We start from the raw sequence: 27,165 nt of genomic DNA, 5'->3' as shown, positions 1-27,165 counted from the left end.
TGGAAATGCTCAGGATTTGCTGTTTTGCTAAAGTCAGGGCACAGGCACTCAGCACATGCTTGCCTTTGAAACCCAGAAGTGTCTGGATGGAAAAGGCCACTACCACAGGCAACAGAGTTTCACACCTCCGGAGGAAGTGTGCAACAGTAACGATGGGAAAGACCGTATCTACTCCTGCTATCTACAAAACACAGCATGTTTTTGATGGCTTTGATTAAAAAAAAAAGTAAAAATGCATGCCTTGACATAACTTAAAAACAAGATCATAGCCTAAACCAAGTTATTTCATCACTAACAGTACAGCCTTTGTGAAAGCTCTCAAAGCGCTTTAAAACTAAGCTGTAGCTGTCGCCACCTTCTTATTAAAGTTTAATAAGCTCAGCTTTTTAAACCACATCAAATTTTCATCAAGTTTCTCTTGACCTTTGTAAAAATCTAAAGAAAGAAAAAAGGTCATAAGAGCTCTTTCCCCATGGAGCAACTGTTTTGAAACGTGGACATTTGGAAGAAGCCTAGAGCCATGTAGGGGATAGAGAAGGCACAATTTAGTATTCCACAGACATTCATTAAGTTACAGTTATATTTAAACTTTCACCATCCCAAGGGACCACACTAAATACTGGCTACAGTGTGGTCATTTAAGAATGACATCCTTAGGAAAAGCTACAGGATGCCCATGGGACCTGCAGCATCAGACACTATTTATAGTAACTGAAAAGGAAATCCTGTGCCACAACCGAGGCTTTGTAAGTTTGCATTTGTTTTGGGTCTGACAGAACACCAGCCTCACAGTGAGGTGCTGTGTATGAGCCATAATTTGGGGGAAAGGGGGAGCAGTGGCTAGAGGTCAGCAGCTTCCTAAGTTAGCCTTGACAGAGAGATATAGCAAAGAGAGCACAGTGGATTTCTCAAGGTTTATGGACCCTCCTCAATAAAAGCCGAGACAGACTATGGAGGCAGTGGGTCATTAAGTCCACACTAGTAAAACATTTACTTCTAAAGTTTAAGCTGTATTTGAGTTGACAACTTGATTTAGTCAAGATCTCTGAGTATGGTCGTACATAACTCAGTTCTTAAATTAAGAGTTGAAAAAGAATGTAAGAAAGGTACATTGGACAAAATTTTTGTTAAAATATATGAATGGGAGAATTAGGCACTCCATACCAAGTGTGATCTTAAGTAAACTTGAAAGTTAACACAGATCACTAAGCAGCTCTACACCTCAGCTTTCTTACCCTAACATTCATGACAGATTACAGCTTGGAAATATTTTTATACAACTTTTGAATTCCCTTAACTGTTACTGAAGGTATCCTTAAGAATATAGACAGAATTCATAACATTAGCTCTGTGTTCCCCTAATTTCATTCACAATTTAACTTTCCTCCCCATTCCCAACATACATACAGTATGTATTACTCAGCCAGCATAGAATCTATCTTACTCATGGACTTATACTCACCAAACCCCAAATATTTTGTTTCAGTTCTATTCTTTCCTGTCACATAAGAAGATCTTATACTGGTGCTTCTCAGTATGAAAACACTGCTATATAAAAATCCTTGTCTGGCAAAATGCTCTGCCTTGGAACAAAGAGGCTCTGAACACTAGTTTGATGGGACATTCCTTAGAAACTATTTGTTCCCCATTGACTATTGTATACAGAAATATCCCCTCCAAACTTAGGGAAAAAAAAGGAGACCCCTTACCTGATTTCTGTCACGTGCACTTGTGTACCTGATCTTCTGGATGAAGTAAAATATTAACCATGCTGAAGAAATTATCATCAAAACAATGAATGATATTGACACAAAGACTAGAGAGCCCCGACTGAAGTTTTTCGGAGGAACACGGGACCCCACTGCTATTCCCATCAGGACAGAGATATTCTTTTCCAAGTAATTCAGGATCTCCTTAACCTTCGATTCTGTAATCATCACAGCAACAATGTCTCCAGTTCCTATAAAAAAGGGAAAAATATTTAATTTACATTTAAAATTAACCTGGCATGCTACTCAAAAGATTTTCCAAATGCAAAGCCACTTGACAACTCAAGAGATTTTAATCTAAGGCATCCATGGCACATGGAACATGCTACTGGCCACTCAAACTCCTGGCTTGTCCTTCAAACCCAGATTTTCAGATCAGGGCATTAACATGCAAACTGTCTGCAGCTCCACACACAGTAACAGATCTCTGCTGGTTACACAGTACTTCCCACATTGTAATTACTGTGTGCAGTCTGAACCAGCTTTCAAGAGTACATTTGTTCCATATTTGAAGCCATGGATACCTAAACAGGCAACTCTCAGAAAAACATTTCGAAGATGAGTGAGAGTATGAGAATATTGCTGGAGTGGTCTCAGCATACCCAGTGCTGTGGATGTTGCTGTGGGGAGTTATGCAAGCTCCCCTGTGTGCTTATGTGGCCGCAAAATAAAAAAGAAATGGAAAAACTTGGCAGAAATGTGAGTGCTGATTTTATCTCCCATACAAAGACACGCTTGATAAGATCGCAAAGAGGCTGTCAGCTCCATCAGCTCCATTTTGAATGTGGAGCCCATCTGTTTTCATAGTGTCTTGCCTCTAGACTACTTCCTGTCCCCAAAGGGAAAATTATTGGTACAAGGATAATAAGAGAACCACAAGATTTGCTGAAAAAGAACAAAATCACCTGTAGACCAGAGAGTGCTCCTATATTTTAAGGCAATTTAAAAAAAAAAAAAAAAGAGAATCTTGAACTCAGGATAATTCTGACCTAAGTTCAAAGAAAGATAAGTTTCAGAAAAACCAAAGCAGAAAGAAAAAACCCTTACAAGTGTCTTTCTTATTCATCCAGATTTATTTGCTTCCTATACTAAAAACCCTTTCAAGACCTATTTTCAAAATGCTTGTGAAGTCTGCTCATCTGCTTGCTCCATCTGTTTGCTCCAATTCACATTCTCTCAGAGAGGAGCTGTACAAGGCGACTTCAGAACCAAGATTCTGGATTTAGAGTGGATTTAAGTTATAGAGGACCTACTGTGACAGTAGAGAACATGAGGTCCTATTTTAACACAAGGCATTTGTTCAAAGTCTTTTAATCAAAAACTAATTTTTAAGAAGCTACTGTATCCACAAAATGAGCCAAAAGAGCAGCATTTTTAAAACCCAGGGCACAATAACTCAGCTACATAATTTTCCAAAGTGGGGACTTAATATTGAGTTGTGCAACAGTGTTAAATGTTATCTCATTACTCTTTCCATTCACCATGCCAAATAGTAACTTTTACAGTCACCATCATCAGTTTTCAGAGTAAGTTCACTGATGTTGTGCCGACACAACTACTCAAAAGAATCAAAGCTGGTAATTTCAGAAATTAGGATTTGCACAAAAATTGAAGACATTCCACAGCCCTCAAATTGTTTTCCTCAAGAAATTTCAAAATTGAAATGAAAAAGACATTCAGGCCTCATCCTACTACATGGGTCTAAGTAGGAAAAGAAAGTTCAGTGTATTCCTTCTGAATATTTTTAAAACAAGTGTCATGGTAACTCAAAAGTTTTGAATAGCCAAAACCAAAATCCAGCACAATTTATGGATACAATGTATTTAATCTCTAGCACAGCACAGATTCACACAAGATCAACTTTAGTCCAGCTCTCCATAGACACTTCAGTACCAAGTCTGGTTTCATGCAAAGTAACAAAGATATTTAATAGGCAGCAAAGCTCAGAGTAAAAATCCACCACTTACTTTATTTTCATGGAAATTTACTCAGATTCCCATTTGTCCAGTTGGGAAGACGGTCCCTGCCCAGACTTGTAGCACATTTTTACAGGAAAAGAGACAACTTTCCTGCAAGATTCTGTATGTACATACTGCATGTTGTGCTCCTGCAACTTCAAATCCCTGCAGCTCTGACAGTGCAGGATCAACCAAGAGCAGGTAATTTATACTGCTTGATATTTTCCCCAGACTTCACTTCCATTCTTCATATCTAGTTCAGACACTGAGGAAAAGCAGGGAAGGCTGGGGGGGGACTGTTCTGCTACGCCTCCCCAGCAGGAATTTATTTGCACCAGGGAATTATGTTAATATCCAAATATCAGGCAGAAGCGCTCAATGTAAAAATATTCTAACATGATTTATAGTTATCTGCAGAGCAAAGATGACTAAGATCTTCTGATACTAGTCCAGTTCTATCTGAATCCAAAGCTGAAGCCTCTACCTATTCCCTGCTGCCCAGGGAATGTGACAAAGCTGACAATCTGTCACGCGTTTTATATAAAGCCCAGCACAATGGGAACCTCTGGCATCACTGCAAAGTGATTTGCATTCCAAATGACTCAACTGGGAACAGCCAAAGTGCTACTGCTGCTTCTGACCTCGCAAAAGCCAAGGAGAACTGCAGAAAAGAAAAATAAATTGTGCCTGTTTAACATACTGAAGCTCAGTGGAAACTGGGACTTGGTTCATCTGTATTTTTGTCAGGGGCATCACCCTAAATAATTTTAGCAAGAGCTTCATGTTTGAGAACAATCGGGGGCAGGAGGAGACAGTGACTCATTTATTTTAAGCACCTTGAAACCTGGTGTTTCTGAAAGTTTAGCAGAAAAAAAATCCTCAGGTGAAGACAGAAAGACTGTTTGTGAAACTTAGAATATGGTCTTACTTCATAATCTTACGAAAAGCAATATTCTCCTCAGCCAAGAACACAGTGTCCAGAGAAAAGAAGCTGGAATGCTAACTAAAGCCAATGAACTACACACTGAACCATAGATGACAAGCTAGGACAGACAGTAGGCATAAGATAAATATTGATGCCTGTAAGTATAAATCATTTAATTGCTATCATCCAAGCCCAGGCAGCTCTTTCTAGTTTGCAATTTTACCCTGTGCATGTTTAATTAAGATAGTTATACAACTCTGTGTATGAAAAGGGATGAAGTTGTGATTAATCATTAAATCTCTGTAACGTTACATAGTGAGAGGAGAAGACAGAAGAACTTAAAAAGCTGAGAAGACACTAAAAACAAGAATATGGGAAAAACAGCAACATCCAGAAGTTTCCTGTAGAGTCCCTAAGGAAACTGCTTTGCTCTCTCACTAACCTGTCCATATCTCCTAGCAATTCTAAAAGACCATGCTTAGAAAGTCAACAGAAAGTCATCTCAAAGAAAAGTTACTAGTCTCATCACAAGCAAATATTTGTGGTGGCTTTGTTGTTTGGCTTTTTTTTTTGGTGATTCTTGACTACCAACTGTTTGTCTGAAACTCAAGTTATGGACAGCTATGTCCAGGATACCAAGCTAAAGACAGGCATGGCTCAAAGAGCAGCTTCCTTCCAACTACAGTCCCTTGGAGGTCGTAGGGAACGGCGGCCTGGTAAAGTGCAACTGCCAAACAGGTGGTGGTTTTATTTTTCCTTGAGCTTGTGAACAACACAAGCAGCTGTTTGGTCAATGCTCAGGGAGAAGGACAGGTGAGACAATTCCTCCTGGGCATATCAGCAACCTGGCACTGAACTGCTACTACTGCTGCAATGTTTCAACCACCTCCTTGCAAATGGGGAGGGCAAAACCTTAGATCCCACCTTGAGCATGGGAAATATCGGACCACCTGTAAGAGGCACTGAGCTATTTGGAGTTTTTGTAACAAGGTTTGGGGAGAACTGAGAACTGAGCCAGATACTCATAACAAAGGTCAGCAGCTTGCTAATGGCTGATATTTTCAGCTAAAGTCCTTGTAATTTCCTAAGTCTCTGACAGTGGCTGCTGATGCTGCAGACACAGCATGAAGCAGATAAACCACGTTCGTGTCATGCTTGCGAAAGAATATTGTTCTCTCTTTAAATAGCAAAGAACATTTAATTGTAACTGAATCCTTTCATCACTTCATTCTAAAAAACCGAAACTTAAAGGGCATCCTGCTGGTGGAAATTTCAGTGTTTCTTTAAAAAATGCAAACAAATTTTACATTTCCCGGTAAAGGTAAAGAATGGCACAGTCACTTTTAGGATGGATCCAGGGCACGATTCAGACGTTGAAATGGCACTGCCTGTGTGACTGCAACAATGGGAACATCATCATGATAATGTAATTGGAAATAAAACTGCCCATCTTCACAAAGCAGACTTCCCTATTCTTCTATTAAAATCCTATAACTCTATGCTAAGCATTTCTGAAGGCATTATATCAGAAATAAAAAGACAGCAACACACACTATTCAGTGCCCAGGAAAGGGATCTGTCTTATTACTGTGAGCAACAGCTTTCTTGGGAAAACACTAACAGTGAAACCATTCCAACAGAATTTGGGAGCCCACAAAATGACAACAAAAAACCCAGGAAAGCACAAATGAAGTGCTATGGTTATATATGAAATTTTGAGAGACTGATCACAAGTTCTGTGAAAACACCAGAAGACATCTGAGCTGCAAGAGAGCAGAGGTGGAAGCAAGGATTACGCCTACAAGGGAAGGGTTTAGCCACAGAGGATATAATCCATGGAATCTGTGAGGTGAAGGAAAGGGAAAAGGCACACTGAGCTGTATGCAAAGCTGTGCTGCTAGAAAAAGTGGGCTCGGGGAACAGAGCTTTAAATAAAAATTCCACAGCACTTAACAACACTGGGGAAAACCACAAATTTATCAGGTACCTTAACATTTCAGTCTGATGAAAAATAAATGGGTTGTGAAGAGTAACTCTTACATTCTAAAACTGGCTTATGGAAAAGCAGACACCAAGAGGAAGAGCCTTGGCATACCTTCAGAGTGATTAAAACAGGTCTAGCTGCACATATTTTTATTTTGATCTAATCAGAAAGTAAACAGGAGCACATCCAAGCTGTCAACACATGAGCAATGTCAAGAGTAAAATATGTTGTTTGAGATGTCCCAAATCAAATACTTCTGAAAACAGAACAAAACCATAATATTTGACAGTTATTTAGTTCTAAACAAGGCAAGAATTTAATGCCAAGGGTATACATTAATTTTAAAATAAGACTGCATAGCGTCTTAAAACATTTGTCTTCCTGTAGCCTTTGCAATATTGAAAACGTTGAATTCTTGTCTGTAAGTAAACATTTACTTTAGGATGCCTATTTTATGAAGTGTCAGACACCAAAACAGATTTTATGAGAAAAATCCATGAGAAAAATCTCAAAGGACAGCAGTATATGAAACTGTTACCCAAAAGTCAGGCTTTCACAGGATGCATCAATCAAATACAACTATCCCAAAATACAGAGCAGGTATTTGCAGAAATTACTCTTTGATTACACAAACACACATTACGAAAGTCTCTTTGCTACACAAACCTATGCAAAAGAACCTACCCTCCCCCTCCAAAAAATGAAGAAGCTTCTGAGGTTAAAACTTGAGTTCTGTCTACTTAAGAGGACAAAGAAGCAGATATTTCAAGTTCATTGAGGAATGGGCTTCTATGAATTGCAACCAAAATACTGTCGACGTATGTCTGAAGAACACTCAAAACTTTTCTTTGTAGCAAAAAGAGCTTCAACAGATTTCACCCTGCCAGGCTAAGAGAGGGCCCTGTCTCTGCCCTCTAAACATGATGACACACACTTCAGTGTTTTGCAAGTGTCACACACTGCTCTACTGTTAGGAGACGTGTGATGGACGATCACTAAGTCCTGCTCCTTTAAGAAAAGCAGCCATATGATTGAAGCTCATGATTAGAAAACCAGAAACAGCAAGAGCAGCTTTCCAAAGATGGGCGTGACACAATTAACTTCAAACCAAATATTAAAGTTTAATCAGACTCTTGTTGTGCTAGCCTGTAGCGCATTAATTCCCTAAGTGATAAATAACAAACTTGTAAGCCCGTCCTCCTTCGTTAAACAGGAAACAGTGCCTCAGCACAATGTTCTTGCCCTATTTTTGACAAGCTTTATAACCTACTGTGACCAAGAGTTCCTAAAAGGAGGGCTAAATCAAAAAATCAGCGGAGGAAACTGTTGGGCTGTATTTAGATGACAACTGCTGACATTATTTCACAACCCAGTTGCTCTAGGCTGACACTTAGGGAGATGTTTCTTAAGGAGAAATTAGCATATGATCAAAACAGGTAGTCACAGTTAAACTCTGATTCATTCACAAGTCCAGATCCTGCTGACACACGTGAGATGTGGAGCTACGCCCCTGGCCTTCCCCCAGCTGGACAAGGTCAAGCTGTCTCTGCTACACCCAACATACCCACTCCAGAAAACCAACACTCGCAGTCTCCCAAAGACACAACACAGTACCAGTATGTACAAGAGAGGTATTGGGCTTTGGCTTCTCTGCAGATCATCTCCTCTCCATCAGCCTCGCCCAGAGAGCTCTTTTTTATCTTCTATCCCAAGTCATATGACACTAAGCACCGTCGGAAAAATTAAGACCCTCTACTAAGCTACAAGATGCACCCACTTCTTCTGTAAGTGTCCCACAAGTTCCTGAATCTCTGCCCCACCTTTATTTTCGAAAGCAAAAATATGCTACTTCAACACTTCTGCTGTGCAGCAGGAGGACAGACCCCTGGGCCGGGCTGAGAAGGGGGGAGAATTTATACATCCCTGGAATCAGAACTGCAGCAGAGTTCCCTCAGAACGGTAAGGACACTGGGTGCAGGGGCTTGGGGTTCATTGTGTTCCCCTCCGTTGAACTGCCTTGATCATTCTACTTGTATCACATATTCCCTTTCTGTGGGAGGAATTTTATCTTCTGGGAATTCCATTTGTATATATTTTTTAACACACGTGACCTTTTGGGCTCTTTACACTAAGGAAAACCAAGCCTAGATAAGGGAAAAGTAGACAGATGTTGCAATGATTTTACAGACGTTTCACACTCACTTCTCTCCTAGCAAAGTTTCTTTGCATCTACTTGCACTACAGTTTTATTTTTTTTTTAAGGAAATGGACATTCCACCTAAATAATGCCGGAAGAATAAAAAAAGCTTGGCAGAAAGAAATGTATCACTTTATCATCCCCTTTCCACAATCTGTGCACAGATTTTTTTTCTTTTATTTGCATATTTTTATAAGGCATTTAACCATGTTTTACAGTGAGTAAACCTCATTTGCAGTCCTATTTAAGGAATACTTGTACTGTTAAGGTTTTAGTATGCTGACAAAGTAGACTAAATTCTATATTCAAATCTTGAACAAATGCAAATTAATAAAAAGCTGAAGGATCACCCTAAGTTTTGAACTAGGGAAATGGTGTAATCCTAATACATTACACACTACTGAAAAAAGGTTCCTCATCTCAGTTTCACAGATTTCTGAAATACTAAATTTATCTTCAAAAGATATTTCTGCTAATTTGAAAACAACCTTTTTTCACCTTTTTTTTTTTTTTTACTTTCTATACTTCTGAACAATGTCCATAACATGTTATAGTGTCACAATCTTGATTAATCAATAATATTAATGTAGTGGGACCTTACTGGTACATTCATCAATGTAAGACACATTTGGATTCCAGTAACTATAAGTCTTTGCATTCTATAATGTGATCGAGTGCTTTCATTTTGTTCTTTCTGGATAGCAGTTTGTATTCCCTCTAATAGATGGTGGAGCTAAGAAACCCAGGGATTTCTAAGAAGGGCAATCTGTCATGCTCATGTATTTTCTTCTGTAGACAGACAACTTCTGTACAGCTCTATCAATCTGGACATGGACAGTCATTCCAAACAATTTCAGCAAAGCACAAAAGAGAAATGGCAAGAGAGCCTTGCCCAAGGACACTACAAAATATTTTGAGAGCTTTATAAATAGCATATTCATAGATTAATATCATAAATTTGGTTCTACTGAGTCCATAGATATAGGGAGTTACTCTGCTGCTGGAGCTCAGACTTTGGATAAGAAGAAGAATGTAATTACTTACAGCCACTAACAGTCCCGTGGGCCTTTTCACAGTCACAGAACTAATTACCCTTTCAGCTGGCTGAGTTAAAATGAGCCTGACTGCTGTTATTTCAGTTGTGGATGAGGCATGTATGACACAGAAACACTGGTAAGGAGTTCTGCAAGGCACCGAGGCTATGATGGCTCTGCAAAGGGGTTCCCTGGATTGTCTGGAAGAGACAAGTGCTTCCTTATGGTCCAGAATCTGTGCATCAAACACACTCCTCTCCACGTGTCTTTAAGTGTCAGACACTTCTATCTCCTGTGTGACAGATTTTTCTGATTGATGCACCTCCAAGAAATGTAGTGGGAAACAGGATAAACAATAATGCTGTTGACACTTGTTCTCCAGACTTTCAATCAGCAAACATAAACAAAAAACGATCAAATACATGTAAACTATGGTTAGACTATTAATTGTTTTGCCATTTCAAAGCTTCAACTTTAATGACTCATCTCTTTCCTGTCCACTAATATTCCAGAGTAAATTAATAATAATAAATGTTAATAACAATATCGTAATATACAATGAAATTAATTTTGAGCTGCGGATTAAAAAGTAGGTCTCAGTAATCCAGGGAAAGTTTCACAGTGGATTTGGTACAGAGCTAAAATATTCATCACATTTGTGCAAAATAATCTGCAGTGCACCCTGCCAGAGCCTTCACGCATCAGTTCAGCTCACAGTTACATAAAGAGACACTTGTGAGAAAGGCAAGCAGCAGAGTTAGAGATGTGCTGCTCTCAGGGACAGTGACACAACAGAGGACAGTGACATTTCCATTGCTGGATCTCTGCAGCCTACTGTACCCACTCCGAATTAGGGCAAGAACGTGGAATAGCCATTAGATGGCAACAACTCCAAATCGCTTCCTGTCCCTCCTGCCTCTGACCCACTGACCTAAAATAATCCACAGTCAGTTTTAGCACAGTTCAAAGCAAGTACAGACCTTCCTTCCCATGCCAGTGTGCTTTTTAAGTGAATAGTGGGCCATGAAAAATCCTCCCCTTGAAAGGAACCTGTTTCTGGAAGCCCATGTTGGACGACGTTCCCACAGTGCCACTGCAGGGGAGCGTCACCTGTGCACACCATGGAACAGAAACACCTTCTTCCCGGGAATTAATGCATTGTTCCTTTAGAAGGGCCACAAGGATTGATCCTGATGAGACATCTGCAGCTTGTTCTAAAGACCTTGAAAGATTTACCCGTATCAGATAAATCCGCTAAAACTACTATTATATTAGAAATTGTTTCTGTACCTCAGGAAATTCCTTAGGTGCTGATAAACAGCAGTTATTGGAATCCAGCAACTTCAGTTTGACACTCTCTTCTATATGGGTTTCTCTTTTTCTGTCTATATTTGTTCCATAAATTCCGAGAATGAAGTTTGAACTTTAGAGGTTTCTTTGGCTTATATTCTTTTCTATAAATCCAAATACCAGCCTAGATTTTAATAGAGAAATTCAGTATCATAGAAACATAGAATGGGTTGGGTTGCAAGGATCATCTGGTTCCAACCTCCCCAAGTTTAACTATTTTGTACTTGACGGGACTGTTTCCACCACACACAAACAAAAAAGGAATTAAAATGCTCTTCAACCTGCATTTCCTTACTATTCCCATAATTGCTTATAATGGAGATAGCTACATATTTTCTCCACCACACAGGCTCTTTTTTACATTAGACAGTTATCAGTTTTGCTTTAACAGAAGTAGCAAGAAAAACCACTCATAAAACTGCCTTCCTGCCACTGACATCATAGTCTAAGATAACCTATGCTGGGAAAGACATCCTTTGCTTAGGTTGATAGAAGACATCTACAGGATTCTGTAAAAAGTTTATTTTACATGTATATGGTAATATATACAAGGATATGCACACAGAAAAGAAAATAATGTTGCAAATAACATTAACAGAAATACAGGTATTTTAAAAAAAGGTCACCGATTCCTTAAGGTCAATACCTACTTTAAAACTCAACATGAAGACAAAGAGGCAGACTATCACACAAGAAAAAGCAAATTCTGATATTAGCAGCAGAAACTGTTCATTTGACATGGTGATGACAGACTGATTCCAGACTGACAGTTTTTATCCAGCCACCAGAAGGAATTTCTATTCTGCTAAGTAATAGCTTGAGTACGAATGAATTTCCATGAGAATAAAATTTTCAAATGTGTGTTCAAGCATAAAATAGCTTGGATAAAATATTAATCCTCCAGGTGAGAACTGTTTCTCAAGCTGTTTTCATAGGGAATCACCTCTCTGCAGGTGGGCAACATACATAAATCTTTGTAATACATTATTTATTTTTACCACAGACACTGTCTAAGCAGGCGATTGGAATTCATGCAAATACCCAAGTAGGAAAGCTTGCAGCTCAGAGAATGCATTATGTCCAGCTGCCTCTTTCCTCTCTGCTTCACCAGGAAGACAGAATATTTCTAGGGGCTGTTATGCAGCAGTACAAAAATGATGTTACAGTGATATAGAATAACACAAGGGCTACTTTCTCCAGCCTATGGAAAGAAAATGCAGAGCCATGAACCTGGTCATCATAACACAGCTGCAAAATTGTCTTGTGTAGACAATTTCTAAAGAAAAGAGGAATACTAAGGGGAATACTGCACAGCACTAGACATCATATAGAGAAGTAAGACCAACTTGGTGGCTCACTTTCATTTTCACTTGATCTCAACTCTAACACTTATTAACTGAATCAGTGCAGAAAAGCTGTCAAATACACAGGGTCAACTCCTCCTGACTTTTGGGGATAGAAAATACTAAGGAGAAGAGGTGCAGTGCACTGGAATATCTAATTAGCAGATGATGTGGCTGTTCACCACCTAAAAAGCATAAAAGCTGTGATATGGTTGACACCATTTTACCCACAGCTGCTCTAATATTTTATATCCTGAGATATTATTTCAACCAACCAGAACCACTGGGCCTATTGATTAAGTTTCAAAGGGAACACACTGGTTTTCAGAGCTGAAACACCGAGTGAACCAGGATTTCCTAAGAAAATACAGATCCCATCCCATTGCTATGAAAGCAACTGCCAAACCTAACAGCACTATGAAAAAGAAGGTACTAAAATTACAACCAAGCCCATTGTTTGATTTAACATGCAATAGAGACAACAACACAAAAGTAATCTTTTTCCTGTCACACTGAGGTATTCCAGGCCATGGGAAAACTCACAAATCATGGCTAAACAGACTGCAAAATTTACATTCTTACAAGTATCTCAAACAGAGACCAGAGTTAAAGGTTTAGGGGGGCATTACATCTGCAGAGAGAGAAGTGGCAAACAAACAAACAAACAAAACCAAGAGGAAGGTGTCAAAGAGTGTTTCACTAAAATATGGAACTTTTTGCCTGCAGATTACTTGTAAAAATGTCTAAGGAAGGTATCTAAGACGAAAATGAACTGTCAAGGCTTTGAATTGCTACATGGAGGTCAAAATCTCCCTGGAAAATTCCTATGGTATACAGAATTGGGAAGGTCAAACCTCACTAAGCCACAAGACATTTGCCTTGTAAAAAAAAAAAAAAAGGAGAGAAAAAACCCCCACCATAGCACTTTAGAAAGAACTCAGTTCTAATTTTGTGACAATATACAGAGCAATAATCAGGAAATTCTAGTTTCCAAGCAACCTCCTATGTTTAAAAGGACTGAAAATATTCTTAAAAAAAAAAATTAAAAATTCAGACAGCAGCACAGCCACCAAATACAAAATTATGCCTTTTTTCAATTAAGCTAAATAATTCCAAATTGAGAAAACCTTCTAGAAAATGAAAAATGTAGTTATCATAATTGTGAATATAGTTTTTAACCAAGGAAAATGTTTACACGATGTTCCCACTGGCAAAAGTAAGTCACTAGCAGCAGTAAAATTTTACACACAGGTAGCTGTAAAGAAGTAGAACTCTGCAGAAAACCAGATTTCCAGCATTATTCTGGACAACTTAAAGAGCCAACTGCCCTCTAAATCACTGCTTTGTTAATTCCTGTATGGCACTCAGACACAATGTAGAAAAACAACCCTCTGTAAACTGTCGTGCAGGCTCAGATGCCAAAATACAACTGTTAACATTTGAAGGTCCCCACCAGAACAGCCAGTTGAAACCATGCTGCTGTAAAATTATTCAGGCACAGATGCTTTGTAAAATTCTAGACCTTTCATTATATATCTATATATGTTAGCTCCTCTTCTTCAGAAAGGACTGAAAGATTGCTCCTCAGATCTAACAGCTATTTCCTCACTCCAACACACCCACATCTCCACTGCAGAGGGAAGTAATTTAACCAATTACACTGGATAAAATGTATGCTAAAGGAAAATAGCTATTCAGAATTATTAGCTTATTTCACTATATTGCATACATGTAAACATCATTAGAGAACAGGCTATTTCAAACAGCATCTGCCCACTGCCAAGGGCTTTTTACCAATAGTTTATAGGCAAAAGAATTACAGCAAAGGAGATTACATTTTATTTACCTTGATGAGTCATGGTGACAGGTTCTTCACTGGATATATTGTTGTAAATGACCACAGCTGTGGCATTATGTGAAGCTGCTCGCAGTATTTTCTCTTTAAATGTACAGTTTCCTCGCTGTAGTAGAGCAATCCACTGCTTGGTGTTCGGTGGAACTTGGAAACGTGTTCGAGGGTCACAGCCCAGACGATCTGCAACTGAAGTGGGAAATACATTTACATGGATGGCACATCGTTCAAACGGGCAGAAAAAAAGAGAACAAAACCAACTCCAAGTTTTGCTGAATTACTTAACTGTCATGCACTAGAAAGCCACTATCCTCTTGTTAATAAAGCCTAAAGAAAACTGCATTCTTATCAAAAAAAGACTTAAAAAAAGAAGTCTCATGCTTTCAAAGCTGTGACTATATGCCCGAGAATTAGGCTCACTAACACACGCTATTTTTAACTCCAGTGCAGCTAGAACAATGAATTCACATTCAAATCAATACCTGCCTAGAGGCTTAAAAACATTAGAATATGGTTCATCTGCTATAGGCATTTACAAAACAGCTGTTTATCAGTCATTCTGGGGATTACAACTTTTTTTTTTTCTTTCTAATGCAGCCATAAATATCACTGCAGTGGGAAGTACAACCAAACAAAGCAGATTGTGAAAACAAGATTTCAGAGTTATCTGCCGTGTGCAGGCTACTGTAAAAAAAGGACAATATTAAAAGCTGATCTTGTAAAAACCCCAGCAGCCAACATCAGCTTTTTACATATGCACATTTTGTCTACAAGGAAACGTATTCAAATTCATAGAGAAACAAATGGTTTTGCAAACACAAAGCACTCGTCAGCTAAACAGGTATAGCTGGTATAAAGGAAGAGTAACAGAAATGGCAAATGCCAGATGTCTGAATTCAACAGTATGCAAAGCTCTTTTGTCCTTTCTGATGCTGTAACATATCCTGGAACAGCCCAAACCCACACAGAGCTGCGTATAAAAGGCACAATACCCAAGGCAGAAGATAAACTTCACGCTACAGCAGCTGAAACCGATGAAAGACAGATCTGTTTGCAAAACTGGAAACAGTTTAGTCTGATACACTGGTCATATTATGAAAAGATTTTATAAATCTAGAGCCAACAGCAATCTATAATGCAAATATATTTTTGCTTTCAAATGCCAAGAGTATAAGAATCATTGGCTACTAAAAATAGTTGGGATAAACAGTTATTTTTTGAAGATATAAACAAACAATTTATTTGCATAATAGCTCAGAAAACATTGTAGTTTGTAAGAGCAATTCAAATGAAGTGTCCTATATTTTTTTTCTTTTAAAGAAGTGAGTTCAGTGAGCACAGACTATGAGATTTCAGCAGAAGATCCACCACAAAAAATATCCTGTTCAACATATTAGCTGGAAACCAAACGTCTTTTTAAGCACCCTCAGCTTAACACAGCTGAAGTTAAATTCTGTAACGAGGGAGATTCAGAGAGCTGAAGATGTTTTCTGAAACAAGAAAGACAATCTTCTGCTTGCCTAAAGAAAACTAGTGCAGATGAATCTATACTGTGGCAGACGTTCAGGAAGTCGTTGCATCTCTTAATTTGGACAAGAAGTGCCTCTCCCTGTTCCCCTGGAAGGAGGGTGGGGAGCCAGATACCAGCACATCCTTTTCACAATTGTTTTTCAAGGCTGTATCAGACATTTCAGACATGGAGGGCTATTTGCTGTATTTTTGCACTTTTGCTTTTGTTTCATGCAGGCATCAGGGAAAATCTGAAATACAGATGCCCAAAGCCAAATTTTATAGAGTACTTTCTTCCATTACTCTGACATCATTACTTGAATCCCTTTTGGAAATTGCTGCCTAGCACTGATCCACACACACTGTTTTGGAGCACTGGTGATGGCCATCATAAACAGCATCAATCATAAAAAGAGCATGTTCACGCCCACTGCACTTTTGCAGCTTCTCTTTCTAATCCTAAATTTGAGAACAGTACATATTTTTTAAAAGGAATTATAGTCCTTTCTGAAAATGTTACAGAACCACAACATGGCACATGTGCCACCAACCTCAATGCCCTCTGTTAAGACAAAAGCAGTTTAATGCACACTTCCCTCTTGTTCTGAACATTTCCAATTAAAAACATGGTAGGTGGAAAGCACCAGCAAGACCGTGATAGGGAGTTTCTCAAGCCCTGAAAGCTAAAAATCCCATCCTTCTCAGGTGTGGTACATCCTTTTGAAAATGCCATTTAATAAACGGCCACAGTTCCATAGAATCCCCTCAAACTGCCAAAGATAACTCTGAAAGTAGACACTATGACCAACATAAAATTACTTAAAATATATGAGATTATGAAAAACAGTAATCCTGTGGATCATGTAGGGTTTGCTTCAGCGCAATCATGTTCAAAACTGATATGAAGTGAAAACAAAAACGGCCACAAAAATAAAGCTATTACAGAGAAAAATTATAAAAACCACAAAGGGCATCTTGAATAAGGAAGCAGCATTACCCAAAGTCTGTTATATAGTTCAGTTTTACAAAAATTCACGTAGGCACCTTGAAATCTGTACAGCTTGAAAATTTTTAGCTTAAAAAGCAACAGAGAAATCAGTAAGAGATAACAGAAACTGCATCTGTGGGAAAAGAAGTACAAAATTTTCTACCACAGTAGAGATCAAAGTCTCTCTCAGCTGTGGACAGAGCTATGAAATGTTACTGGATAAAGCAACAGAATTAGGAAACAAGATATTAAGAGATTAAAGCTTTCCAGATACAGACCAACAAACACCACTCAAATGCTTACAGCATGTTATTCCTGACAAGGTGTATTCAGTATATCCTGATGAAAATTTAACAGCTGACAATATTAATTCAGCACTACTTAAGTAGTACAAAAAAATCTGGTTGGTTTAGATAAATCTGAACTGAGTGTCTGCAAGTCACTTCAGATTTAGTAAAAAGCCACAACCCACTTTTCTTTACATTAGCATCCTATCACACCACACAAATGTTAAGTAATCTTTTCACTTTAAACTAAAAATTCAGAAACAACAGTGAAATGTGAAATTTTCTGCCTGTCTTTTCAATATACCTAATACACGATTTTCAGAGTGAAAGTCTTACCATCGGGTTCACCCTTCTTGAATAGTGAGCTGGCTAAAATAAAACATCTGCTGTACAGCTGAGGTGCCAGGCACATCAGTGGGCATTGTAAGGGACACAGATAAACAGAATCACTGACAGCTCTACGTTATCCTGCTATCTATGCTCCAGTGCCCAAAGTCCAACTAAAATCTAAAAGACATGGGCTCGCAAGTATTAGCTGGATGATCATAGAATCATTTAGATTTCGAACCATTTTAGAACTATTCAGGTTGGAAAAGACCGCTAAGATCATCGAGTCCACTGTCGTGTTCACTGTTAACCCATGTCCCCAAGTGGCACATCTACAAGTCTTTTAAATCCCTCCAGGGATGGTGACTCCACCACTGCCCTGGGCAGTCTGGTTCAATGTTTGACAACCCTTTTGGTGAAGAAGTTTTTTCTAATATTGAATCTAAATTTCCCCTGGCACAACTTGAGCTGTTTCCTCTCATCATGTCGCTTCTTACCCGAGAGAAGAGACCGATTCCCACCTGGCTACAACCTCCTTCCAGGGAGCTGTAGAGAGGGAGAAGGTCCCTCCGAGCTTCCTTTTCTCCAGACTGAGCCTCCCTAACTCCCTCAGCTGCTTCTCATCAGATTTGTGCACCAGACTCTTCCTCAGCTCCACTGTTTTCCTCTGGACACACTCCAGCGCCTCAACAACTTTCTTGTAGTGAGGTGCCCAAAGCTAATGTTACTCGCCAGAATAAAAAGCAATTTCACATTAAATTATTCTAAAACAAATCACTTGCACAGAAAAAAAAACATGATCAGAAGTCCCTCGTGTAATTTCAGAAGATACAAGTGTCCAGAAAGCCATCTGTTTCCCTATAGGTGTGCTACTCTTCCAGCTTATTTGAAATATAAGCTATTTACTCTGCCTTTCCTTTCTTCATGTCTATCTATGTACCATGTGCTAGCAAAAACCCAATTTTCTGTTAGAAGTGGCAGCCTGCTGGGTTAAAGAGCTATGTACTATATGTTGTTGTAAACATCTCCCTTTCTTCTGTAAGCCCCAGCACCACAGAAGAGCCTCTTTACAGAAGGATCAGCTGCAATTAAAGTATCTACCATTAGGCCCATGTTTGTTTTCAGCTCCAGGAGAGCTTTGGTTTCCTTCTGCAGAACACACAGGACTGTTCAACTTGTATAACTGTTTCTCCTGGACCATTTTTTATAATTCAAGAGCCCTTCATGCTGAAGGACTAAGGTTTGTGACAGCATTTTAGGGATTCATGTGGAAAAAAATAGTTAATAATGCAACAGATCCAACCAAGCTCCCTCAACTACTGAAGAAGTAGTAGCAAGCTCACATTAGCACAGCAACATTACATTCCTCCTCCTCTTTTCCAATTGCTTTACCAAGTTTTTAGTCTTCTCCCTATACAAGGGAGAGCCATTTTGTGGAAAAAAATGAAATTATTAGGTCAGCTGTCAGAGGCTTTGCCAGAAGTGCTCACCTGCCAGAATGCAATCTCCTAGTTCTGACCCACAGCTGGGTTTGCTCCCTCTCATACACAGTGTGTTTATGCTGCTCTTGCACTGCTTAGAACACAACAGTGACTTCAGCCAAGGTTGCTGCACTGGTTGTTATCAGACTTTGTCCCCTTTTCATGGAAATATCCCACTCCCTGGGCATTAACCATTTAATTCCATGGGGTTTCTTTTCCTCTTCCTTTTTTTATTTCTTTTTAAAGGTCAGATGTCTTGCTATTGATTGGATCTTAGCCAATACTAAGATCTCTCTGTACTCTCTGAGCCCAGCACCAGTTGCCAGAGCTGGTCTGTCTCAGCTACACATACAGAAATCATTTTAAAGTCTGACCTTCAATCACTGTAATACAATAACTGGAGAGACACCACTGGTATTTTGAGGGGCAGTAGATCAAGAGGCTTGTTGGGAGCAAAACCAGCACACAGGAGGGTGCAGTGTCAAGCAGCCTGAACCCCAAAGCATTCCCTCCTCCAGCACCACTGCCCAGGCAGGTGCTGCCATAGCACACCTGACTGGTAAAATAAGACAGCTCTGTGCAACAAATTAATTATAATCCTGTGATAAAATTTCCAGAAAACAAATTCAGCTGGGAAATCTACAGAAGCAACACAGCAGTGCTGATTGATTCTTATTTCAAGGAAGGGTACTAGTTATTTGCAGTCCCATTAGGGCTTAATATGTTCAATAGACATATTTTCTTTCAATGCATTATTACTACTTGTCTTATTATCAATACAGTCCCTATTCAAGCCAGCCATAATTTCCACTTTTTAAAAGTTGTGTCAATGAGTCAATGAGTTATGTACAACGACATTTTATTTTCAATAGCTCTTTCAGGTAATTGCTTTGACTAAAGCTGGCTTTAGCACCAAAAGAAACTCTTGGAATAAGAGGTAATCTTGTTTCAGGGAAGAAGTTAAACAAAAGAAAATCACTGAAGCTTAGAAGAGTCCTGTAATAGTTCAGATTTAATCTTGTTAGCTCAGTAAGTATTACAATTATGGCTAAAAACTCCAATACATAACCTCCACTTTTTCTATCAATTAATGACTAGCTGGATAGTGAGACCAGTGGCAAAGGATGGATGCATGGCACAAGATTTTTCTTCCTCTACTCTACTGATATATTCATTTGTTGCATTTTCCTAAACCTTAATGGTTTGGATTCTGGGCCAGAAATTCTGTCTGAATGCTACCTAAAGCTCTGCAGTTACCAGGAAACTGGCATTTTAAACCTTCTGCAGCTAAAACTTGTTCACACAACATGTTTATGAAGTGTCAGATGTGACAGAATGCTGTAGTTACAGCACCACACAACCTCCATTCCTAACACTGAGCCAACATTGTTTCTTCCCCACTTTCACCTTTTTCTAACATGTTTTTCCTCAAATTCTAGCCTCCTTACCCAGCCCCAACCCTAACACCCCTTCAGGAGATCTCCCCTTCCTATTAATTCTTTCTCCAAAGCAGCTTTTGTACAACCATCATGTCCCCACACACCCTTCAAACTTCCTCTCCTTCCACCCCCCTCACCCCCTTGTTCCTGACCTATTGGCTCAGTGAATCTTAACATTTTCAAGTTTGGCTTTGAATCTGCTGCTATTTCTCTTCCTATCAGCCTCATCTCCAGTCCTGACCACCCTGCCTGCTTTCCTGCTACCCAGTTCTCAGCCCCCAGTAAGGTGTGACCACCCATGAGGGGACTCAGAGCACACAGGACTGACATTTCCAGTGCTCCAACTGGAATCCAAGCACAAAACAAGCAATAACACAAACTCAACAGTCACAAAGAGTCCTGTTCCCTATGGAGAACATTTTTTGAGGGAACTAAGTCACAAAAGCACTGCAGTTTCTACCAAGAACCATTTGAGTTTTCAGTGGCTTCTAAATTGGTTTGCCATGGCAAGAGGAATATGCCTGACACTTCCAGGTCTGCACCACAACTGGTGTCAGGCACCCAATACCAAAGAAGGTCACTGGAGTGGCACTGGACTGAACACTTACATGGTGCATGTACAGATAATGTACATGTACAGATAATGCCACAAGGACCCAGGCAGTTGTTGGGAGAGGATTGGGCTGAAACGACCTGGAAGTGTTCAAGGCCAGGGTGGATGGGGCTTTGAGCAACCTGGTCTAGAGGAAGGTGTCCCTGCCCATGGCAGGGGGGTTGGAAGATGATTTTTAAGGTCCCTTCCAACCAAAACCATTCTCTGACTCTATGAAATGCCTGGTTGCACAAAATCACAAATAACAGAGCAAGGGACTGAGGGAGAAGCGCTCAGGAACCTCACAAACCTGAACTAAACTATCAGAAAAGCTGCATCAGGCTGTGAAGATCCATTTCACTATTCTCCTTCCACACAAAACCAGAGGAGCATTTTTGTCTATAATCCGCAAGAATTCATATCTGGAAGCTTTTTAAAATGCTCTTCTAATAAGATATTAAGTCACGAAAAAAGATTAACAACTTAGAGGAGGTAAGAAAAGGAACTAGAAGTGGAAGAACGGAAGGGAAACTAATAGAGAAACTGAGCTGCTATTGTGCATTTAATGTTCTTGGAAAAATGTGCACACACAGGTGCTGTATGTTCACCCAGCAGCCAACTGTGACCAGGAGCTCGCTGGAGCTGCACTTTCAGAAGGCACATTCACGAGGGGTCACGCCAATTACCACCACACCACTTCCAGGGGAACGCTGCTTTTGAAAGCCCCTATCAGTTTCATACGAGGGTCTATAAAAAGAGCAGGGAAAGAGTTTTAATACATGGATTAACATGACAAGGTTGGATTTCATGAAAGAAATTCTGCTAAAGAAACGGGAGAAGTGATCGACTGCGTCATTCTGCACAGATATAAAGGACGGGTGATCCCATGGGACTGGCATCTTCTTTGAAAAGCAGTATATAGAATATTGGGCATATTCAAGAATACAAGTTAAAAAACACTGCAGAACAGAACACTTAAAATAGCAGGTTGTGCTATTACAAATGGTAATATGGTCTGCACCAGACCATTATCCCTACATCTTGAATTAATAAATTAATTTATTTCCCTTCAGGCAATGAATAAGGGACGTAAAAAGATGCCCCATCACTGGAAGTGTTCAAGGCCAGGTTGGATGGAGCTCTGATCAACCAGGTCTAGTGGAAGGTGTCCCTGCCCATGGCAGGGAGTTGCAAAGAGATGAACTAGAAGGTCCCTTCCAACCCAAACCATTCTGTGATTCTTAACAGAGCATGCAAAAATGTGACATTAAGGACATTTCAGCTCTAAAACAGTCTATACCCTCAAGGTGCTAACAGATCATCCACATTTAGGGAACTTTCGAAGGACAGGCTATAAATGGGTGAATGCTTGACATCAAAGCAGTTTCAAACTCAAGGTATCTTCAAACATAGTTGTTAACAATGTTTGTAGAGTCCTTTTCTTCTGAGGATAAGCGAGAACAGGAGTAGAGCATTTATTGCTCTAACAGCAATGGCTGGAAACTACTCGTGTTTAGAGCTATTAGAAAAAATATTTTGTAAACCAGTTCTACAGTAATATAAACAGGCTGATAAAAAGACATTAGAGCAATTACTTTCAGCAAGACTGCATCATCTTTTATCAAGTTTACATATAAAAAAATCAGAGGATGTTCAAGAACAGCTTAACTAAAAGCATAAAATATTCCAGTCTTTCTTACCACATGAAATATCTTTAAACCACAAGAAGCACCTTAGCAAGATTCAAATAAAATGTACACTATATAACAACCTACACAGAACAATTCAGAATATCTCAAAGGAAGACAACTGCTGCTATGCTTGCTTTAAGTCTTCTGTTGTGAAACAGGACAAAACTGAACCCCCCCAACAACTGATGACAAAGTTTTAACGACTGACTGCACCGTGTCAAAACTGCAGCAATTCAGGTCTGCAGTTTCACAGCTCCTGCTGCGCTTTCTCACTAAAGTTATTCATCGTAATGCTTAACGGTAGGTAAAAAAAAACTGTTTATGGACTGCTCAGAATTTTATTTAGCTCTTCTCCCATTACTAGCAGCCTGTGAAAATGCTGTCACAGCCTCCCTCAATGTTTTAATCACAGCTTAGTGAAGATCATATCAGAAGAAAGCAGAAAATGTTACAGAAGCAGACTAAAAAGAAATTAATATTAAAAGTTTTCCTTGACAAATAATACAATCTCAAAAAATAAAGTGCTTTGATACCTTAACTATATTAAAAGGCAGCAGATTTAAAACCTGTAAAAATACTACTTGCAATAACAGTGTTTACATGCCTAAAAGTTTCAGGATAGATTCCTGATTTCATGGCAGGTGCAAGTGAGGAATACCAGGAAGCAGAAGAAAGACCAAGCACAGTTGATGATAGCTGACTCAGAGAGCATGGTGAAGGTATGAAGTACAAATGAAAATTGGTTTACAGTATATTTCTTCAACGATTTCTGCTTCCATACTCTTCCTCCCAAAAATCTGCCCCATTAATATATCCTAGTTACACTTTGTAAAGCTAATGAAAGTAAGCTTCAGTGAGACTGGCAAGCACCTGCTGATGCACAGCCTGATCCATCCGGACCAGAAGGTTACAGAGGCTGCCTACCAGGATGCATTTGTTCTGAAGAAGCATCGAAGTATTCCTGATCTTATGATTTGGCAAATTCTCTAAAGCTTATAATAATGTAGTAGTTTTGTGTTGTCAATTCCTCTAAACCACTCTTAACATTCACCACTTAGACTCTAGTTTTAACTGACTACAATATTTCACTTAATACATTATTCAGATGTTTACTGTCCAGGAGACAGGTTGGGACCACTGTGATCCATCAAGTGGTCTATTTCTTAAAGATGGCAGTTTAGATAACGTCAAGGAGGATTTTCAAAATAAGATTCTATTAAAACTACACCATTACCACTGAAGAAACTGGTTTCATTTCAGGCAGAAATCACAGTAGTCTCAGTTGTTCAAACTGGCGTTCTCCATAAACCCCAGTATTTGTCAAAAAAAACCCCAACTGATTGACAACAGCTTCACTTAATTAAAAGAAAACTTATTTGGAAGCTCTGCCCAGTGTTCAGTACTGCAAACAAGAGCATTTTGGGCTGGCTATGAGAGTAACAACTTGATGGCTTCAGTCTTTCTTGGTCTGGATGGGCAGCTTAAACAGCGCTTTTAGGAATTGCACACTGAACAATCGTGACTTCACGCAGCTGCCAAAGCCATCCAGATGCACCTCTCGCAGCGCGATGGCTATGCAGCTGTTCTGAGATTCACGGCAACGCTGTCCCCAAATACTGCCAACTATCGCTACCGACTGTCTGTAATTAGTTTAGGAATAACACCTTCACCCGCTCAATACGCCCAGCCTACTGGGATCCGCGCTGGAAAGCACATTATGCTTCGCCGAGCCGTTATTCAAGCCAGCACTCTCAGATCATGGATTTATTTTATTTTCCTCTGGGCAGGCTCTTCCTCCCCGTCTGTCAAGAGCTCTCGAGGAAAGCCTGCCCAGCCCAGGCAAAGGCCAAACCACCCGGCAGCGAGCGAGGGGAAGCGTTACCTCCGTTGATGGGGACGGGAGTCACCAGCAGCCCCTTGACCTCCACCTTGGGGGAGTCCTGCCCGTAGCGGCCGCGGTCGATCCGCAGCAGCGTGGGCCCGCCGCGCTCGGGGCTCAGCACGGTCACGTTGATGAGCGCGGTGTAGTACGCCTGGCTCGCGTTGTCGGCGCCGGCCGGCCGGACGCGGCCGTGCCACAGCAGCAGCGGCAGCAGCAGCAGCACGGAGGAGCCGCCGTTCCAGTGCTGGCGAGCCCACCGCCAGCTCATCTTCGACTCCCTTCGAGCCGACGGCCGTCACCGGTTGCCACCGCCGCTCCCCCGAGCCCCGCACGCCCGGGTGTGTCCTATCCCATCTGACAGCCCGGGAGCGAGGAGAGACCAAAAGCAGGCGGAGCGGGGAGGAGAGCTCGGGCTCATGCCATGGGAGGAGCCAGGGGAGTCATGGCAGGTCCCAGTTGAGTGCGATCCGCCGCCGCGGCTCCCACGGGATGCTGCTCGGGGGCAGCCGCGCTCCGCCGGTCCCTCGGGGCTCCGCCGGTCTCTCAGGGCGCCGCGCTCATGCCGCCCGCCCACCGCTGCCCAAGCTGGGCGAGGGGAGGGGAGGGAAGGGGAGGGGAGGAGGCGGGGGCGGCTCCGCGGCCCCCTCCCCGCGCAGCCCCGGGGAGGCCGCCGGGAGAAGCCGCTGCCGCCTAAGCCGCGCTCGCACAGACCGCGGGGCTCGCCTCGGGCTCGGCCCGCCGCGCCGCCTCGCTTCGCCTCGGGGCTCGTCGCCGCCTCAGTGCGGCCGGAGGCGCAGCCCGGTGCCCAGCCCGGCGGCAGCAGCCCGCGGCCGTCGCTCCATGCCCGGCTCGCCCGGGGGCGGCGGGGCCCCCGCTCCGTCCCGCGGCTCCGCCACCGGCCCCGCGCCCGCGCCTCGACTGCAGCCCCGCGCTCCGCGCTCTGCGCAGGCGCCGCACGCCCCGCCCCGCGCCACGAGGGCGAGAGGCGGGGCTGGGGCCGGGGCCACGCCCACGGGGGCGGGGTACGGCTAAGCGGGCGGGGCTCTATTGTATGACGTCATCGCGGGCGTTGCCATGGTGGTGGTGGGAGACCAGGCTGGGGTCCAGAGACCCGCAGTTCCGTAAGGGATTAGATCACAGAATGAGTTAGGTTGGGAAAGACCTCTGAGGTCGTCGAATCTAACCTGTGACCGAACACCACCATGTCAACAAGGCCATGGCACTGAGTGCCACGTCCAGTCTTTCCTTAAACACCTCCAGGGACGGTGGTTCCACCACCTCCATGGGCAGCCAGTTTGATGTCTAATCAGCCTTTCTGTGAAGAAATTCTTCCTGATGTCCAACCTAAACCTCCTTTGGCAAAGGGACACCTAAGGGCTCCCATGGCTCCTCAGCGACTTTTCAGAAAAATATTTCCAGCTCAGGAGCACTGACCATCAAAAAGATACAAGAGAGGGTTTAAAAGTATGTCTGAAATGGGCTGTATGTGTGAGAAGGAGGTGGGGTGTGTTCGGTCTGTCCAGGTAGCCCTGAAAGGGCTCTCAGGGCAGGAGCAGCACAGCCTGTGTGTCAGGATTGGGTCACTCCTGCCCAATTTCGAGTTACTTGCTTCTGATGTACGAAAATGGGAAATTGTACAAACACTCAAACGTTGTTAATAAGTACTAATCCCATGAAATACTGTAAAACAGGGCTCGATAAATTATTCTCTTTAACTAACTTAGTTTTAAGGATTTCGGCCTCTTTGGAGATGTAACATAATAATGTAATTGCCTTTTTGTATTTTGAAAGGCAAACTATCTGAAAATTAGTTATGGCAAAGAGGACAACTACTGCAGGACTGTGAGTTAGGATATTTTCTGTTTCTGAACGAATAGCTGTCCTGCTGTTCTTTTGAGATATGGTCTCCTCAGTGACTTCCCCAGCTGCTCAGGGAGTCCCTCAGATAAGCCTGGTGTTTGGCCCGTGCATCTTATTGAACAGTTTTCTTCTGGAAGGTTTTGTAGTTTATCCATTTGTGATGCACTTGGTCACACATGCACAAGATAACACCATCGGAGCACAGTCTATTTATTTCGCTGAGATGCAAGTAGTGGGTCTAATCCTGCCCTTGGGGAGACCTGTTCCATTCCCAAGGAAAGCAGCAGGCTGGCAAACCTGAATCTCAGAGCAGAATGGATCTGTGGGCTCTGCTAAAGGCATGTGTGCTTCTGTAAAATCCTCTGAGAAGCTGTTTCTGCAAAGCTCTGTAGAAATGTCAATACAATCCAGGAAATGTTTCTGAAGCAGCAGCCGAATGTTCTCCTTACACTTTTTTTTAAATTTAATTTTGCTCTTCTTGGTAAATGCTGGGTGAGGAACAACACGCCATCAATGGCCTTCTCATTTCACCCAAACTTTCACCTCAGCCAGAGGGCAAGAGTTGTGTCAGACACACTGATACTGCACTGGGCAGAACATGTTTTGGAGCTGTTCTTGCTTTGATTTCTCAGCATTAAGAGCTCTGCATCATTCTGATGCAAAGTCACGTGCTTTATCGCCGAAATGTCCTCAGAAG

The 27,165-nt window shown here is 41.3% G+C and overlaps 1 protein-coding gene across 3 annotated transcripts in view; it reads right to left on the bottom strand.

Moving 5' to 3' along the window:
- The window catches only part of RNF130 (ring finger protein 130), a 54,809-nt gene extending 29,679 nt beyond the window's left edge, over nt 1-25,130 (bottom strand). The window contains exons 1-3 of one of the 3 annotated variants that reach the window (XM_017827918.1): nt 24,609-25,130; nt 14,407-14,601; nt 1,710-1,960 (exon numbers count right to left, since the gene is read on the bottom strand). In XM_017827918.1, coding sequence (XP_017683407.1) covers nt 1,710-1,960; nt 14,407-14,601; nt 24,609-24,876 — 714 coding nt within the window. In that variant the 5' untranslated portion in view covers nt 24,877-25,130. The remainder of the gene's footprint in view (nt 1-1,709; nt 1,961-14,406; nt 14,602-24,608) is intronic. The other 2 variants (XM_017827916.1, XM_017827917.1) reach the window with 2 other exon arrangements.
- Between the last annotated feature and the right edge of the window lie 2,035 nt (nt 25,131-27,165).

This window comes from Lepidothrix coronata, unplaced genomic scaffold (genome assembly GCF_001604755.1).
Source record: "Lepidothrix coronata isolate B3197 unplaced genomic scaffold, Lepidothrix_coronata-1.0 Scaffold144, whole genome shotgun sequence".
NCBI classification, from domain to species: domain Eukaryota; kingdom Metazoa; phylum Chordata; class Aves; order Passeriformes; family Pipridae; genus Lepidothrix; species Lepidothrix coronata.
The sequence above is the reverse complement of the archived record's forward strand: the minus strand, read 5'-3'. Positions and strand labels throughout refer to the sequence as shown.